This window comes from Pagrus pagrus (genome assembly GCF_965226575.1).
Source record: "Pagrus pagrus genome assembly, chromosome: 4".
In the NCBI taxonomy this organism is placed as follows: domain Eukaryota; kingdom Metazoa; phylum Chordata; class Actinopteri; order Spariformes; family Sparidae; genus Pagrus; species Pagrus pagrus.
This window is the reverse complement of record NC_140188.1, coordinates 20,254,082-20,272,960: the sequence shown is the minus strand read 5'-3', so window position 1 is coordinate 20,272,960 and position 18,879 is coordinate 20,254,082. Positions and strand designations below refer to the sequence as shown.

Genomic DNA, 18,879 nt, shown 5'->3' with positions numbered 1-18,879 from the left:
TCTATGCAAGTTTCATACAGACCCAAGAGTGGTATCGATCATCTCATCTAACTCTTCAGCTGCAGTGAAGCTGCTTTGTTTGTTTGATCACACTAAATACTTTAAACAGTTTGTCAGACTTTGTCGACTCTCCTCTGAACTTGTATAATCAAAATGCCTCGGTAACTGTGTGCAGACTGGTCTCAGAGCCAGTCTGTGTGTGGAGAGATGCTGGGACAGATGGCTCGAGCCAGATTTACTCAGGCTTCCTACTGTCTGCAACCACAACGATGTCTCCTTCAGTACAGATACAACCGTGTCCATCTGATCCCTACGACCACACAGCATCTGCTAAGGCATTCTGGTCCGTGTGTCACTGTGTGTGCGTCTCTATGAAGTGTGTCGTCGCATCCAGTTTGTGTTGCTTGTGCGTGAGAGTATAGAGTACAATATGTGAAGAATGCCAGTATTTATCCATACAAGAGCATATGTTCCTTCACTCCGCTTGATAACATACAGTAAACTTTACCACAGTGACATTAAAATCACTGTAATCACTCACCGAACTTAATGGACTTACGAAACAATAAAACAACAAGCGATAAAACCGAACACAGCACCCTATTCACCCCACACAAGCATTTGTAAGAAAACTCCACTGGCAGTCCATCAGCCACCAGTGTGGAAAAGACCCTCGCTACCTCTAATGACCCTCAGTCCTGCTTCTCATTATTCCTGCTCTTCCATGTGGCAAGCCCAGCCTGCCCTGCAGCTCAGCAGACAGTCTTCCTTAATGCTAATGTTCTGTGACATGGGTCCCACCATATCTGACACTGCAACACTACTACAGATAACTTATCATGATCTTATCATCAAGTCGTAGCAGGAATAACTAAAATGGGAGCAAGTTGGGAGTATTCTGGTTAAGCCGTGTCAGCAGCGTGGCTCTGGGAATGCTTAGTCTGTCCACGACGTCTGTCCAGACTGAAATATCTCAACAATCAGTGAACTGATATTATTGTCACCCAGCCACAGTTGCAATGGCTGCAAAGTAATCCTATGAGGCAACTGCGACTGTCAAACTTGCGTCCACTAAAAGTGCTTGTTTTTGCCACTGACAGGCTGAGGTTGTTGCTTGTCTGACGACAATACAGAAATGATTCTGACGATAGGAGTTGTTGTTAAGTAACAAGATCCTTTTTGTAACCAGAAACAGTCTCGCTCATGGAGAAGTCTCGCTTTGAAATCTCACAGGAGGTGAGTTGTTGCAGGAAGACGATGGTGGAAACATTAGTCACAGTTGGAGAGAGGCGTTTGGGGTTTCCCTCGAGGAACTGCAGGCCAGAATTTATTTCCAAAGTCATGGCTGGATATTTAACTAATTTTGACAATCTAGATGAGGCAACAACTGTAACAACTCATCTCGTGAGATTTCAGTTGCTCCAGTTGGAGTTGCCTGAAAGGATTATATTGCAGCCATTGTAGCTGTGCTGCAGCTGCCAGCTGAGGCGATCTACTGGACTTATTCCAAGAAGTTGGATAAGTATGAATCATTTACACACCAGAATATGTAAACATAGGTTTTAAAATATCAGAATTCTCCGTTCAACCTGCAGTGCAAAACTTCTTCTCCTCCTTCTGGCAGTGAAAGCAATTACAGAAACACTCTCACGTGCTTGCAGTATGATGCCATAGGCTCCACTCTGCCATACTCTGAGCCCCACCTTGTTCACTGCAGCATAGATACACTCCACAGCTGCGTTTTTGACTTCATCAACCCACTATTTGGTCCAACGAATAGATGTTGCCTGGCTTCAATCTCTACCATCACAGTGATCTCCTCTTCCAAAAACTATCTTGGCTATTCCTGACTGAACTCTCATTTGTGTTGACATTGTATAAGGGGAAGTAAGGCTTGTGTGTCAGTTTTAGTTTCTTTGAGATTTATAGATCACAGGTGCGCAAGTTACAAAAGGGAGTCTTAGAACCTGCTTGAGCAAGGGTTTGTTATGCTCAGCATCCTTTATAAATCATATTTAAGCTTTAACATTTACATAAGGCCTCTGGTGATCGTTATGTAGACCATCTAAACATTATTTGTGTGAAAAGGTTGCCAGCTCTTGATTTTTTGCCCCGCAAGACACTGTATCAAAAACTTTTCTACAGACAAATCACGCTCAGTGCACCTGATCTGCTGCCCCAGTTTTCCAAACAGTTTCCTTGACCCTTGTGGCAAAGTGAGAGGTGTGATGTTGGCACAACACATAACTGAGCCTTTCTCACCTCCCACCATCGGCTTGAAAAGTCAAAGTAACTCCTTTGTACCTCCGCTGAAAATCAATGTTTTTTCTCCTTTACGGACATTTCACAGTAGAGGGTAGACATGAGTGCAGAAATACAGTCTGTACAACCAAGAGTCAAAAGAAAACTGCCTGCAGGAGAGCGCTGACGTTTGGCCCTCCAACCCAGCTGCACTGCTAAAGAACCTAATACATCCATTAGATCTACCTGTTTCATTAACTCTGACAGAGAGAAGGATAGTAGACCTGAAAGGAAGTGAAACAAGACTGGAGATGGAGGAAGGACACAGAAAGCTGAAAGCAGAGCCGGATAAAGCCGGAGCTCAGCGAGGGCAGCGTGGTCGGAGGGCACAGGCCCATTAGCATTGTTCTGCTTAATGGCGAGCTCATTCATGCAAAGAGAGACACAGAGAGAGGCTGAGGAAGAGAGCAAAAAGAGACAGTGAGGAAATAATTGCTGATTTACACCTGCTGTTTGAAGCCCCATCTTCCCTCTGATTAGTCTACTTCAGACATAGCCCCCTGTGCACTGATTACACGCTTACAGCTCCAGACACCTGCACACCGAGCACCAACTACAGCCCTGCTTACCATACGTGCATGAAGAGCTCTTGATTTGAGACAGATTCGTGTTTTCGGCAAAAAAGCAGGGACACTGCCTCAAACGCTGGCAGCCATTTCCCACCAGCAATTTTGACAGCGCCTAGACCAGCAAGCTGGGGTGTCACACCATATGGGATCACTGCTGAGTACAACTGTACGTCTGTTGAGCTTGAAGCTAGACTGTGTGGATATGCTCTACGACTGTGTGCCAAATGCTTGACTCAGGATTTCAGTGCTGCATGTACAGGAGTGCTGACTCCAGTCTAGCTGCTGGTGTTATATCAGATACCTCTCGTGTTTGTTTTGTTTAATAGCCCGTTTAGGGTTTCACTGGTTAGACTTTAACAGGCTATAGATGGCAGGCAAAGGTCAATGTGCAGTCAGTCAGCAAATGCAACATAATGGTTTAAAGGGACAGTTCACCCCAAAATCAAAAATACATATTTTTCTTCCTGTAGTGCTAGATATGATATGAGTCTGCCTTCTCGCTGATATGATGGAAACTCTATAGCAATGTCTCAAAGATATCATGACCTGGTTGCTCAAGATAATCCACAGACCTTGTGGTGAATGGTTTCATGTAGGAACTATTTTTCGGCTGAGCTGTGTTGTTAGCTAGCTTAGTTGGTTCTCATCTGTGAATATATGGTTGCTTCCTTCTGCAAGATGATGCTTAAAGACTAGGACACTTCAGTGGAGGCTGGGGGATGGGTACGAGAGTATGTCAGACGTTACTCATAAGAAATTAGATTAAATGCAATTGTCTATGTCTATAATCTGCTTCATCTGAATTTATTGTGTGGTTTTAGCCATGCTAGCAGTGCGGCTATAGCACATGGAGTTGTGCAGGTAAAACCGAAGACACCAGACCTGAAGCGTAAAAATACGCCCGTCTAGACAGCTGGATTGATTTAATTGGAAGCACATCTGTTCCAACAGACGTGTGTGAGACGGACAACTGGAAATTGTGAATTCATTCTTGTTATCATTATTTCAAGAAGAAGCAAAATGACAGAAGGTAATCTAACGTAAAGTTTTTACCTCTACCAGAACTGTGAGGTATTAAGAGTACCTGATCTCCTGAAAAATAAAATAAATCTGAAAAATGTTCAGGGCCAGTCAAGCATATACTGTCTATTATAAAAAAACAGCTTTCACGATGTGGTGCAGTTAGGAGTTTGACATCCTAGATTTCCGCCTGTGCCATGATTCATGAAGATGGATTGTCTTTAGTTACTGCAGATAAACAACCACTGCTTACAGCCATAATACTGCCCCACGCTTGTCCACACACACAAAGACCAGCGATGACAAATGAACCCAATTGATGCACCTGTGCACACGTACACATCTGAGTTGTTCTTGTCCCAAAGTACATTTTGACCTACAATTATCTTCTGCCCTACTTGAGTCAATCCCAGGTGAGTCAGCCAAAATAACCACGGTGCATCTGAAGCAGGTGTGTCTGATGCCCTGCACCATTTATCACCATTGTCCTTCAAAGTGTGGTTTTGAATATTCCCTCAATATTACCTTTGTTCTCAATTTCCGTTCAAATCTTGTTATTTTCATAGATGTATTAAAGTCATGGCATTCAGGTGGAAGCAGTCTTACCAGTGGTCATTGAAAAGATTTAAATTGCCTGGCTTTCACATATTCTTCTGGCTTTTCCGCTCTGACTGCTGGCCAACATGAGTAACACAAAAAGCTGAAAAAAAAAGAACATTACAGTTTCCCCAGGATGTGAAAACAAATCACCTCCAGCAGCAGCAAAGCCCAAAGCACATTATCTCAACCTCAGCTGCTGCCAATGTAAAGTTCTCATCAACAAAACATCCGTTCCTGCTCCTCCACCTTCCCCTTAATATTACATAAAATCAAACAATGCTCCCACTCTCTTCAGCATCTGTCTCATTTGTTTTCTGTCCGACCCCGGGGTTGTGGCACCTGTTATCTGGGCCTCGCTGCAGAGACGTCGGTGCTGCTGCTGCTGATGAGGTGTCTCTCAGAGGCCTGTGCTCTCCCAGCAGCCTGCCATCCATTAGTGCTTTATGACCAGATCGCTGCCTCAGCAGTCCCAGTGCATGCACAAGTGTTTGCCTTTTCATTTTCCTCCCTTTCCCTGAATCCCCTGAGGGACACCGGCTGATGATATATTGAGGCAATTAAGTGTTGTAATCACCCCCAGACCGGAGACAGATGTTAACGGGGTGGAGCGACAGAGTGCGCCCCCATGTGGTGGGGAGGGAAAATGCTCTAGTGATGCCAGGGAAGACTATTTTATCATGATGTGTTAATACTAACCAAACAAAAAGGCAGCATTAACAAAACTTATTAAATTTCATTTCATTCATTCAACATTCAACGGGAATGTGAAAGGAAGTATCAGAATGACATTATATAGTTGGGTTTGGGGGTAATGTTTTTCATTGGTTTTATGTATAACAGTGCTGGCTAGTACTGTATGTGGGCATATAACTGCATTGTTTAAAATATAAACATTTTGCAGTTGAACATGCAGTTTGCAAAAGCCTTGTCGTTATTTGATAGCAGTGGCAGAGTCAGGATGTTTGAGGGGCAGGGGTAGAAAAAAATAAAAAGGGCGCCAGCTCAGAGAAAGGGCACACGAAGGGCACTTTATCATGTTTGATCTACCATAGCAGCATCCAAAAAGGATATTCCTTTTATTGATCTAACGTCTGCATGGTGTAGCTGTAGATTTAGCTTCATGATTCAGGACTCTACCCGTTTCTTTGAGCTTCTTTGGAAATAATTCACGTGGAGCCTTTCGCACTTTGATCACATCTCTGCCTGCTACTACAGAGGGATGGGAAGCTGGTGAAGATGTGGCCTCAGACAGCAGTAGCAAAATACATTACGTTAGCGTTGAAAATGTTATGGATGTGGTTGTGTTGTGGTTGTGTTCCCACATGATTTATTATCTAAAAAGGTTCATCTGCCACTGTAGCAGATGTTGTTCTGTGAGCATGTTTCAGCTGGAGTGATAATACAGTGTCGATATAAGTAAAAATACACCAACTTAAACATCTACAACATGACGATAACAAGAGAAAGTGCAGTTCTTACAGTTCAGTGAAGGTCCGCAGCACTGCGAACAGTGATGACAACATCTTCAGTCCCTCTGTGTTCCTCTGCTAAGTAGTTAGTCCAGGTTTTTTTTTTTTCCCTTTTACCTGAAATACAAAAGATATAGCTAAATGGATAAAAGAGTTGATACAACACATACACATACACACTGTATCAGTGTCAGGAGCGAGGACCAGATGGCTGCTGTTCTTTGAAGTCGTCTCTGTCCAGCAGTTTTCCTCCGCATCATCTGGCAGGTGGAAGTAAGCAATTTAAAGCACAGCAGTATGTCCTAACCTCTCCGACACACGTAAGTGAGCATGTATATGCACCCACACACACACACACACACACAGAAGAAAGTGAGGCATGAACGGACACACACAGCTATTTAGAAGGAGAGCACAGATACAGTGTTTATACTGTATAAGGTGATAGACAGAGATCCTGCTTCATCTTGCAGCAGTGAGTCGTTTTGCAATTTAAGCTCACTATGATTCACACAAGAAAGACGGACTAAACTTGGATACTGAATATTTTTCATGGCCAAGGTGCACGAGGCAGCTGTAAAACTAAGTTGGCACAAAACAGAAAAGACTGCCAAGTGTTTGACTTAATATTGTGAATTTGTAGCTTCTTGCTGTCTGAGAGCCAAACAAGTTTTGCATATCAGCGTTTCCATCTGGAACATTTGGCCCCTTTACACAGACTGATGCGAGACACTGGGTTTAGTTGCATTGGTACAATTGCCACATCAAAACAATCATACTGTATATTGTGTGAGTTTTTTGTTTGTTTTCTCTGATGCTCTTAAATAAGCCTCCACATTATAGATGATCTAAAATGGAATAATAGAAATGTTCCCATTCATCAGCCTCACACAACATTACAGTCATCCCACACTGTGCGCACTAGCGTTTACCAAGCCCTTAACTCTTACTGTGGATTTTCCTGCATAAACTGTGATGGACATGCTTTTAAATTAAGTGATAATAAAACACCAGTTTTGACAGTTTTATTCAGTAACTGTCCAAAACAGCCCAGTCGCCAGAATAAACTGTTGGCTGTTTTGCAAACTACTGATATGTTCACATCTGTGGGACTCATAGGCTGCATGCTAACCCTACTGACATTTCTACGAAACGTGTCATATCATATTCACATTACATGTTTATGACCTGACTGTCATATCGAGAGGTGCAGGGGATGGTGGTGGAGTTACAGAGGGGAAGGCTGCCAAGCCAGTGACCACAGCATCACACCACTGGGAGACCTTGACCTCATCTTTGTTGCAACCAAAACAGGTATTTTTTAGCCATAAAATGATGTTTTTACTAACCCAAACCAAGTTGGGGTTTTCTTGTGCCTAGACCCAACCAGGCCATAAGCACAGCATTATCAAAATCAGCATTATATAAAAGAAATTCAACATATTCATGGTTTGCAGAAATGTACATTGCCAAGAGTCAGTGGGGCGACTGGGTTGGTTCAAAACTGTGTTTTTTTGCCATAACGTCATCAATTTATCCTATTTGACATTTGTATGTCAAATTTTATTGTATGTATTGTATGATTTTTTGAGTCATGGCCAAAAATGTGTTTTGTGAGGTCTCAGTCACCTTGACCTCTGACCTTTGGTGACCAAACTCTAATCAGTTCATCCTTGAGTCAAAGTGGACATCGGTACCAAATTTAAAGTAAGTCCCTCAATGTATTTCTGAGATATTGCATTCAAGAGAATGGGATGAACGGACAGACGGACTGTCGTCGGCATGGAGGCATAATGACTAATAGTAATATCAAGTAATTTGTAAAAACTAATGAAATACCTTACAAATGCTGCAGTCATATAGAAGCAAACCCAGGCCAAAACCACAGTCAGATGCCTGTGTTATGTAAACACCACTAAAGTTATATCTTGTGGTTTATGTTGCAAAACCACAGCAGACTGTGGACGAACAGGTACAGAAACATCCGGGCTTCAGTTTATCAGTGTAGGAGTCACACAGCACAGTTGTCACAGTGCTATGATGAGGTCATGGAAAATTGTAATGAGGTTGCCGCACACATTAATGAAGTTATTGGGCATTTTAATGAGGTCAGAGCACACAATGATGAAGTCATTAAAGGAGTGTTGATGCTTAAGTTAATCTCACACACACACACGCACACACACATACATTAATTTGCTTCCTGTAACACAATAAGGCCACATCCTCTCGATGATTGCTGAAGATGGATGCAAACTTGATTAATCCTCATTAATGCATTTTATGCAACAGCACACCGTATTTGAATAACACAGGCTGAGAGTTGAACTGAGTCAGTTTGGGAAATCAGCAGGTGGAGAACTCAGATTGGGTATTTATAAGTGCGACGTAAGGAGAAGTTAAGATAAGCAGTCGGCAGCCTCTTCTGCTGCTGCTACTTACAGCTGTCTTTGCCATGGGAGCCCACTGTTTGTTTACTTTTTCCCACTATTGGATAACTGTGGTTACCTTTAAACATGATCATGGTTGTTCTTTGACCTGTTAGTATTGTTATTATAAAACTTAGCCTCATAAAAGTAGTAATGTCAACCCAAGTTGTTTTTCTAGCTTTAACAAAGTATTGTCATTCTGGAGGGCAGACGCATAAAAAAAACAAAGAAATATTCAATTAATTCGGAGGGCTCGATGCATACAATGCATATTCATTCAGGTTTTAACTCCTGTCATCTCACTGTCATCTTTCCACTTCACTGGACTCAAAAGTGAAAAATGCGCTCTAAAGAAGAGGAAAACATTAAAAGTTACCCCTCGGTATTCTGACACTACTCTCTAATTCATGAATTTGATTACCAACCATGCAAAACAAGCAACTGCCCCGGGAGACTCCTGAGGCCCTGAAAGCTCCAGGCTTCGTTTGAGCTTTTAGGGCCACTAGATTGTGCTCATTGCAGTGATAATAATTTAGTTTGGTAGTAGCAGTGGTTGTAAATATGCACCAGTAAAAATCAATATCAGCTGACATGATGAGGTCCTGACTTGAACAAGATTGCCGTGTCAAAATCTAGTTTTTAGGACCATTAGTCTGTCTTCTGCTTACAGTACATGTTTCATCCTCACAACAATTCAGGTAATATTGCATCAGAGAAGAACTGTGTGTTCAATTTGCACAAGGAATGGTAAGAACAGGAGATTAATAGAGGCCCAGAAGCTCGTATTTGTCCTGGGGCCCTCTGACAGTCTAATCCTAAGTAGAACAAGATGCTTTGAAGCTATGAACACACAGCAAGCATACATGTTACATCATCACTGTCTCTTCACACATCATCACTGGACTTGTTTCAGTTTGTTGAAGACGTTTCACCTCTCATCCAAGAGGCTTCTTCAGTTCAGCTTTACGTGACTCTTCAAGCAGACCAGTCCTGCCCAAAGGTTAAACCTGCAATATCAGACTCAACTTTTAAGCTGATACCGCAAACTTGTTAGCAAGCAGCTGCTTATTTACACCTTCAGTAGTTATGGTGCAACATTATCATTCATTTCGAGTCATTTTTCTGACCAACTAATAAAAATAAATACAATATTCACTCTCCTTTTGCTCCATTTTTGGTCCCTACAAACTCCTGTTAAATGCTCCACTATGTTGACCCAGCTAGTCACTGTGTCTGTCTGCTGTTTGGTGTTGGGGAGGTAGTATACAGCTGATTTTCAGAGCTGCCTGCTGCAGCCAATAATGAGGCTATGAGAGCTGTGAGAGTGAACCAAAACAGTAAAGTTGGAGCTGGACAGCTAAACGATGGCCTAAAACTCACAAATAAGCTCTGGAAAGCTGAGAGAGCTGCAGATTTGGGTAATAAATCTCAATGTTCCTCACTTTGAGTGATCCCCTTTTCATTTTGTTGTCACACTGTCATCTGTTACATTGTTATCATATTGATTGTAGCTGCTTGACAGGTCCCATATTGAGCTCATTGTCAGATTCATGCTTTTGTTTTGGCGGTCTACGACAAAATGTCTACATGATTTTAGAAAAACACATTATTCCTCTCAAACTGTCCCTTCCTGCATCACTTCTATTCACCCTCTGTCTGAATGCTCCTGTCTCTTTAAGACCTGCGCCCCAAAAAGCCCAGTCTGCTCTGATTGGTCAGCCCTCACAGGCCTGAGTAGGCACAACCCATCGCGTTTCTGCCTCAGCTCTGCCATGTCTGAGGGCTGTGACTGTAAAGTTGTGACATCTCAACCCTTCAGAGGTCCTGGCGGTTCGTTTAAAGGCAGTTTCTGAATACGGTCTTTGTGAATATCTCCGTTGATTGAGCAGTATTAGAGTATTTATATTAGACCTGCTTTATCATTAAAAAAGTAATCGAAATCTCGCTTTATACAATAAAAGACCTTTAAAAAAAAGTAGGTCTGTACCATAAACCTGCAGGGTTATACGTAGTTGTTATTTTTTCCTCTTACATCCCTGTGGAGGCAAAACAGTCCGATTCTCAAGAAAGCAATAAACAGAGGACTTGTCAATCTAGCCTTTCAGTGGAAACACAAATAAAAAAGACAATCATTATGACAGATTATAGATTGCACTTGCTGTATTTCCTATATTAGGCCTACATGCCTTTTTCATAACGTGTTGTTTTTTTTTCCTCCACAGCAAGGCAAATGTCAAGGTGACACAAGGTTAATGAGCCACTTCAGTGTCTTGGGGCGTCTCCCACAATATTGACGAGTGCTGTTATCCACGTCATGAGCCTTCACACATCCCAGCTGTGACACCCTCAGTGTCTCAGGTGTTGTATTGCTGTGGCGCACCAGGATGTCTAGACCACGCTGAGAAGAAAAGGAATTGCCAATAACACTTAGCATTTGTTTTAACATGTGTGGAGAGCCACATGGATGGGATTTGCCACATGGGACATCTAGTCGATGTTTACAGTGTGAGTGATTATCGTGGACTTTGATTGATTTTTACGCGACCAGAATTACAGGGAAATACAGATAATCTATTTCCTACTGTCAGAAAAATCATTAATTTATGTAAAAGTGATCTCTTGGTCAGGTCTGAAGAGGGTGAGAGAGAGTTTGAAGTGGGGCTAAGGGGGCACTGTGACAGTGAGCATCACTTGTTCTGCCTTTTCATTAGGCGCTAGGAAATCAGGATGGCAGCTCAGCGTCACAGACTGAGCCACACGGCCCTTCTGGCAGTTTTTGTGCTAGTCGGGCTTCAGTATGGTGCCAGGTCTCTCTACAGTACCTGCCAAAACCAGTCTACTCTCTTCTCCTCTCTTCTCTTCTCTTCTCAAATTAAAGTAGTCTTCTTTTTTCCTCCATTATGTTTGAATTGATGGAACCAGGAAAAACAAGAAGAGAAAGGGGGAAGAAGAGAAAATAGGAAAAACCAAAAGTGCCTACGTTCGTTAAATTGCCAGCCTGACAGTCCAGTGATGGAGCTCCCCTCTCGCTGTGAAACTTCTGCTGACTCAACTACTCCATCTTGGTTAAGTTTGATAACCTTCATCCCTCCATCTTCCCTCCATCTGTGCACCGTCTCACTTGTTCACGTCTCGCTTCATTTGTGTGACGCATGGTTGCTTTTTTTGCGGCTTATGCTTCAGCTCATAAAACCACAGTCATACATCTCCGCACACAGCGAGCTGCTTTTAGAATATCTTGAACAAGACAACATAACAACAAGGCCAGCATTTACTCACTATGATTTTCTCTGCTTCGGTTACACTGAAGCCTCTATAAGCTCAGCATGTGCATTAAAGAAAATATAGTCATTATAGTAATAGGTATTAATTACTGTGCTTAAATCACTGTAGCCCTTAACTGCTATTTAACTAATCAACATCGCAAATGAACGACTGATCTTTGGTTGCAGTCATCATTTTCGTTGTAATTTCAAATGTTAAATTTAACAGAAAAATATGATATGTAAGAATTCTGGATTAAAATGTGTAAAAATGACGAGACCGTTGTTATATATTTTGTTGAATTGTGTTCTTACATTATCCCAAATGTTTCTAACCTTGTTCAAACCCTGAAAAAGTTCACTCAAGGTATACATTTAGTCGCCTGTCGCTACTCCTGGAATAGGCAAGTCGGTAAACGGGACTAAACTTAATGGGAATAATACAACTGAAACGTGTTTATTCGCCCCAAACAGCCTACAGATTACTTTACTGTACATCGACTGTAAACTAGCAATGTGTGTCTGCGTGTTTGAATTCAGGTCAGCCTCTCACTTTCTCTCTTCTTTCCCCCGCTCCTCTCTGTAACATTGCTTTCATGAAGTAAAGTACTTTTCCATCCAGCCCCAGTAAATTAAGATTACAGTACATAAACACCCGACAATGAAGGTCACCTCCGCCGATCGCTGCTGCAGTTGATAAATGTAAGTGAAGATAAATCCACTTTTTAATCTGAAAAGATTAAAAGTAATGTCGGAGCTCTCCTCCCGTCGGTAACAGCTCCTGATCATCTGTGGGTGTTTATTCCTCCAGAAGGTCTGGCTCTGCACTGACTCTCTACTCCAGCAATCGCTTGGAGCTGGCCCCCATTCTGCCTGGCCCTCTCCACACAAGACTCAGCAAATGTCTTTTGTGTTGTGAGACCCCCAGCTGCAGAAATTACATACCGTGCGTTGAGCTGCTCTATTAAGGTGACAACAAGATTCAGCGCCTTGTCAAAGTGCGTAAAAGGAGGTCTAGACTAACTGCGACTTTCTCATCTGACCCAAGCAATTAAGTCAGTGACCCTCTGGGCACAAGCCTCTCTTATGAATTCCTTTAACTACTTGTTCGGCAGGATAATCAGTGGCAAAATGCTAAAATCAGCTCGACATCATTTCGGCTTGTCAGAAAGTGACAAAGTGGCACCAGGATGGAGGGGTGGGGAAATGCTGTCAGGCAAATGAGTCATCAAGAGGAAGAACCTGCACGGGGAGCCTCAGAGGCTGTCAGTTTGGAGGAGTGCACCAGTGTGTGTGTGTTGTCACAGTTTGTTGTGCAAATCTGTGAGAGACAGAGAGAGCTGAAGAGGCACTGCTTGTTCTGTAAAAACTGCATGTTGTTGCTGCTCAGACTTGGGAGTGCTGCATACTGTCTCTCACTGATGTTTTGTCTCATTATTGGCTCCAAGCTGCAGAGTGACTGTCGAAGTCTTATCTGAAAGATGCACTGACTAAAGTGACTCACTGGATCCACTACGGCTGCTTTTCTTTACTGCTGTACAAGCACTAGAAAGAACAGAGTGATCAGTCGTTTCTAACTCCTACAACTGTAAGTGAAACGAAAAGGAAATATTTGTGGTTGTGAGTTTGGAGCTGCACGTACGCAGTCTGTGAGGTTCATCTCGGTGTGAGAGACGGACTCCTGCAGCCACAAAAAGCCACATGAAACAAAAAAAGGAAAAGAGGAGGAGAAAGGACAACACCAGAGGGAAGGATAGGAAGGAGAGCACGGACAGATGAACTGACATTTCCCAGCCATTACCATGGTCCACAGAGTGTGTGCTCACTCTGCCCACAGACACTCCTGCCCCCCGGCCACTATGTGAAACGGTGTGGAACACAGACATCCTGTAAATGGACTCATGTTTACAGAGAAAACTTCAGGTAACAAGACAAGGGCACAGTTTTGACGAAGTATGGCCCACAGCAAGTTTTAGGACATGCTTCAATAAACTAAAGCTCTGATAAAGTGCCATTGCATGTGGTAGATTTATTCATGAACATGCGCCAGGAGTGCAGAGTAGGCTACATACAGTAAATATCCCACATGGAGTGGAATAACGATCTTGTGCTTGCACAGAGATGAGAACACAGATATGGATGCTAACATGCAACAAGGTTACTAAAATGCTAGCAGCTCAGTCACCTGTATGCATGTTTAATGTTCCACGACATAGCTACTCCATCACTCCACATGGAGGGCAGCGTGACGATCAGACTGAATAGCCACTTCTTACACTTCATTCATTCAGCCTGGTTTCCAAACGATTTAGCCTGTAGCCAACGTTTCAGGGCATCCGGTGTAGCCAGCCATTATCCAGATAACAGATATTCGGGTCAAGACTTCCTCTTCTGTTCGCCAGCTATTGTTTAAAGTCCGATTAGCAACTTGAGGCACAAGAAAGAGGCTGGAGTTGAGAGACAACTCTTATTTTATCTGCAAATAGATGCAGATCATTTTTTTAACAGAGGTAATAAACTCTTCACACAGACTGTTGACCTGCATGTAACCAAAGCTCCATCAAATGTGATTTGTCAATTCTACTTGGACTATAAAAACAAATTAAAAAAGACTACAGATTCTGCATTCACAAACAGAGATCTGTTAATAGAGACCACATCATTTCTTACTGTTTTACCTCTTCCACTAGAAGCGAGTGACACTTCAGTCCTACCGACATTATTTTCAGGGGAAGTGGTGGTAGTTGTTTCCTGCAGTATTTAAAGGTGCACTGTGTAGTTTTGGGGATGAATTTTTAATCAGAAGAGAAATATCTTCATTGAAGCCTGAACGAACTAAATAAACAAACTGTCTTTGTTTTCATGACTGAATAAACAAACAAAGTAAACAGTATGAAATTGGACAACACCATTTCATACTGTTTCACTTATGAAACGCTGCCACCTTTCTAGCTTCAAACAGCGTTCTGGGGACCTTTTTTTCGACAAATTTAATTGGACCTCTACAGATGCTTTGATCATAAATAAGGGTAAGCTATGTAGAAGGGTGATGTCCTTTTTTTTCAAAATCCTGCCTACAAAGTTGGCTGCTTCTCTAACCGGCAGAAACAGCCTTCGACGAGCACAACACCAGACCTTAAGCAGCCGAATCACTGCACAAACTGGGGGTGTGGGCAGTGATTCAGAGGTCTGGAGCCAGACTCAGGCCGTGTGCATGTCCAATCTGTTTCAGTCAGAAACAATAAACAAACAAAAGTGCCTCCAAACTAGCGAGGGTATGACTTTTACTGAGGAGAAAAGAAGAGAATTAATAATTTACTGTTAACGGCATGCAGTGATATAATGACGTTAAAAGTAGAGTCACAACCAGCCTTAGTTTTATGCTTTGAACGACATCAGCTGCTCAGTGCACACTGGCAAACGTTAGTATCTTAACAGTACATGACAGTGAAGTGACAGCTGTACTGTAGGTGGGACACTGCATGTGTTGAAGGGTGACATAACTCAAACAACACAGTTAGTTCTTTCTATAATGACAGCCTGTCTGGGCTTGAATTACCATCTAAACCTCAGTTTCTTCTCATCACTGCTTGTCATTTTTTTCTTCCTCTTCAGTGCCATGCCATCTCTCTTTCCTCCCCCCCCTGCTGTATACTTACTGCATATTTGATAGCCTAGTGTGTGTTTGAATCCACGTGCCCAGCCTGCCTGTCTGGAACTGTGAAGACTGTATTGAATAGAGAGATTTCTTAATGGGGCTATTGATTTTGTGTCTGCCTTTCTGTGTATGGTTTCAGCTGTTCTAAGTGCTGAAACATACCCAGACTGTTTGTTTATTGCTGTACTAAGTAGCCATACGGTGTTTCCTTTTTTTAACAGGAAAAGAACTTAACATGGTGATTTTAACAGGCGTGCGTGTCGCAGTAAGGGCGAACCCCAAATCTCTAGATGGCGCGACGCCGCTGCCTCACTCTACATGTGCGTGAGATGCGCGACTCACGCCAGCAGTGCGGCTGCTCTAACCTGGAAACATGGACGCCGAAATGAAAAGCAAGACGTTTCGCCACGCACACATGCTGTTCATGCAACCAGCAAACTTGGTAGCTGTAACACACTGTAACATTCTGCTGTCATAGGAGAACGTTACAGTGTGTTATAGCTGCCAGGTTTATTGTGAAAGATATGCAGGTGGGGTTACATCATTTCTCTTTTGGTACCCCCATGCAGTCCAAGCACTCAATAGTAATGTGTCAATGCCCAAAATCACTAAGGGTCCAGTTCATAGAAGGAGATGCACTGTTTTCAGGAACCACCAACAGTTCACTGCAGAAATGATGCCTCATCTGTGAAGGACGGTGGTCTTTCATCTTGTGTCTGACGCAGTTATGTAGTCATATAGTCTTCTGTGTCAGTAGCAAACGCTGACTGAATGTAACCACAAATCATCCTTTCAGCACTCTGACTCACACAAGCCCTGTGTTTGCTTCTTTTTGTCTATTTTTCTGTGTTCCTCTCGCTTCTTTATCTCCTCTCCCACTTGTGTTTCGCTCCTAGCCCACTCTCTCAGTGGGGAGGAGGGACAGACGCTGCTTAGCTAATGCTCCTGCTGGCTGGGTGTTAGTTTTAGTGTCATTTTTTTTTCTACGTGTAACTGCAAGTCAACTAACAAATGGCCATTATTGAAGATGTAACCAGATCTTAACACGTCTCTAGCTCACAGCGGGATGTCTGGAGAACTGGGCACGTTGAAGCTGAAGAGTTGGTTGCTGCTTCAGGATTTGCCCTCATAAAAACAAGTCGGTTTTCACTAATAAGCAGCTTCTGTGCATGAAAGTAACATGAAAAGCTCCTTTCAACAAGCAAAAAAAAAAACCTTTCTTTTGAGATGATAAGTAGCATTTGCCAGAGGATCATTCATGAAGAAAAGTTGACTAGGAAAATGGAATGAGCTCAAGACTTTCCTATTTGTTTTGTTTCCTCGCCCCAGTTTCTCCAACATGACATGAGCCAGATGTGTCCTACACAGGCTTATGATCCCCCAGACTTGCATGAATCCTATAAACACAAAATAACAGGAGGAAACAAACACAGCTTTGTTTACCTACCATTGCACACATTGCATTGTGCATATCCATATGATTTAGCACACACGTGGACTGCATTTCCTACCTAATACAAAACATTTGCAAAGACTTTTTTTTGCTATGTGTAACTGCCCTCTGCAGTCAGCAGAAATGTGTGCGCCCGTGCTCATGGTGTGCATGTGTGTCCTTGTACGCATTACTTTTCTTCTCCTCGACGTGTGAAAAGAGCTGACAGAGTGAAAGGGAATATGGGAGTTGTAAGTGGCCGTGCCAACAAAGACCTCACACATTGGGCAGTCACTTTGTTTACGCAATACTGTTGAAGTATGTGTGTCCTTTGAATGTACATTGCAGGTACTGTGTGTGATTGTAGACATGTACAGTATATCTTATTTTAAACTTGCATTGTGTGTATCCACTGTACCTCTGTGTATGTGTGTGTGTGTGTACATGAACAGTATGTTTGCAGGCGACTGTCCGTCACTTTGCTACTCCCCTTTGAGGCAAGGACCCTTCACACCAATGTGTCCTTTCACACGACACAGGAGCATTTCCTCTCTCTACGGGATCCTGACCTTTAGAATAATATTTAGCCCTCTGAAAAAGCCATCGCAAGGCAGGCTGAACAGGTTTGCTTGAAGGACAATCACTTGAATCATACTGCATCAGAAAGAAGAGACACAATGTGAGCAACAGGTAAAAAACAAGTAAAAAGGACGAGTAGTCTTTGAGGTAATGATAACTTGCTTAAAATGACAATGCTACAGTGCTGATACCAAGCGAATGTATCTTTGCCATGATGACCATCTCTGTTTCATGTCTTAGCATTTGCTAACTGGAATGGCACTCAGTAGAGTGCATACCTCTGCCAAGGCCAAACATTCCCCTTAATTCAATCAAGCCTAATGCGATAGCCTTGCACCACTCTAAAACATACATAACTGTTGTTAGTTGTAATTATAATTAGAAATTAACGAAAATTACGAGTTTTTGTGCAATCAAGTATAAGGTAAATGTATCATTATTATTATTATCACCAAAGTTAATGCAATTCATCCTCAGGGGAGCATGAATATGCATGCCATATTTTTATGGCAGTACAGAAAAGCTGATGAGACATTTCATTCAAAAACACAAATGTCAACCTCTTGGTGGCACTGGAGGAAGAGTTCACTGAACTCAAGAAGATTCATCCTCTGGGGACAATGAATGTCTCGTGAGAATCCATCCAGAAGATGTTGAGATGATTCTGTCTGAGCCAAAGTGGTGGACTGACATTGCCATTCATGCAACAAACATTATTTCAAAAGTATCACAGGATTTCAGTTGTATTTGTATTTGTAGTATTCAGATGAGTCACAGACAGGTTTGTGTTTCCCATTTTTTCCCTGAAAGATCCAACTTAATTCCCCAATATGCAATTGGTGTACAGCGCTATTTCTATCACACCGTTTCGGTCTGTGTGGTCTGCACTACAACTGTAGACAAGGGTGGCAACAGATTAACACACATCATGAACAGGGGCTTTGAAAACACTTCCTATTGGCTAAATGGACTGTGACAAATCTATCTGTGCAGGCAGAGTTCAGCAATCTGACACAGATGGATGCACGCCTCCCATCAATGACAATGAACTGAAAGCAGAGAACTGAGACTGACATAATGGATCAGTATGACTGGGATCAGGATCAAGATTGTGCACAGCAACATCAGTAACTGCCAGACTGCTATCTTTACTTCAAGATGAATTGTTTTAAATATCAACCGGACCATGGAGGAGGAGTGAGAACCATTTTTAATATCGGTTTGAATCCCCACAGAATTTGTGTCCTTGCTTGTCTCCTTAATGTTAACGTTCTTACAGCCCCTTGTGGGAAAAAACAGTATATTTGATTGTATTAAAAACGTATTACAAGCATACTTTACCTTTTATGCTTGATTATATGAAGTGTATCTAAAATGTACTTTTAAAAAGTGAACTTCAAAATAGATGTCATTAGGTTCAACTTCAGTGTAATAAAAACAAATAAACTAATTCAACAATACTTCAAGTGGTATGTTAGTGTACTTCTAAAATGTGTACTTTGTTGTAAGTATATTGTGAATGTACACACACATTACACAAATACTACAGTAGTAATTTA

The 18,879-nt window shown here is 42.3% G+C and overlaps 1 protein-coding gene across 3 annotated transcripts in view; it reads right to left on the bottom strand.

Moving 5' to 3' along the window:
- sphkap (SPHK1 interactor, AKAP domain containing) overlaps window positions 1-18,879 on the bottom strand; it is a 109,015-nt gene that overhangs the window by 49,813 nt on the left and 40,323 nt on the right. For all 3 annotated transcript variants that reach the window (XM_084350255.1, XM_084350258.1, XM_084350257.1), the window contains exon 2: window positions 5,970-6,076. In XM_084350255.1, coding sequence (XP_084206381.1) covers window positions 5,970-6,013 — 44 coding nt within the window. In that variant the 5' untranslated portion in view covers window positions 6,014-6,076. The remainder of the gene's footprint in view (window positions 1-5,969; window positions 6,077-18,879) is intronic.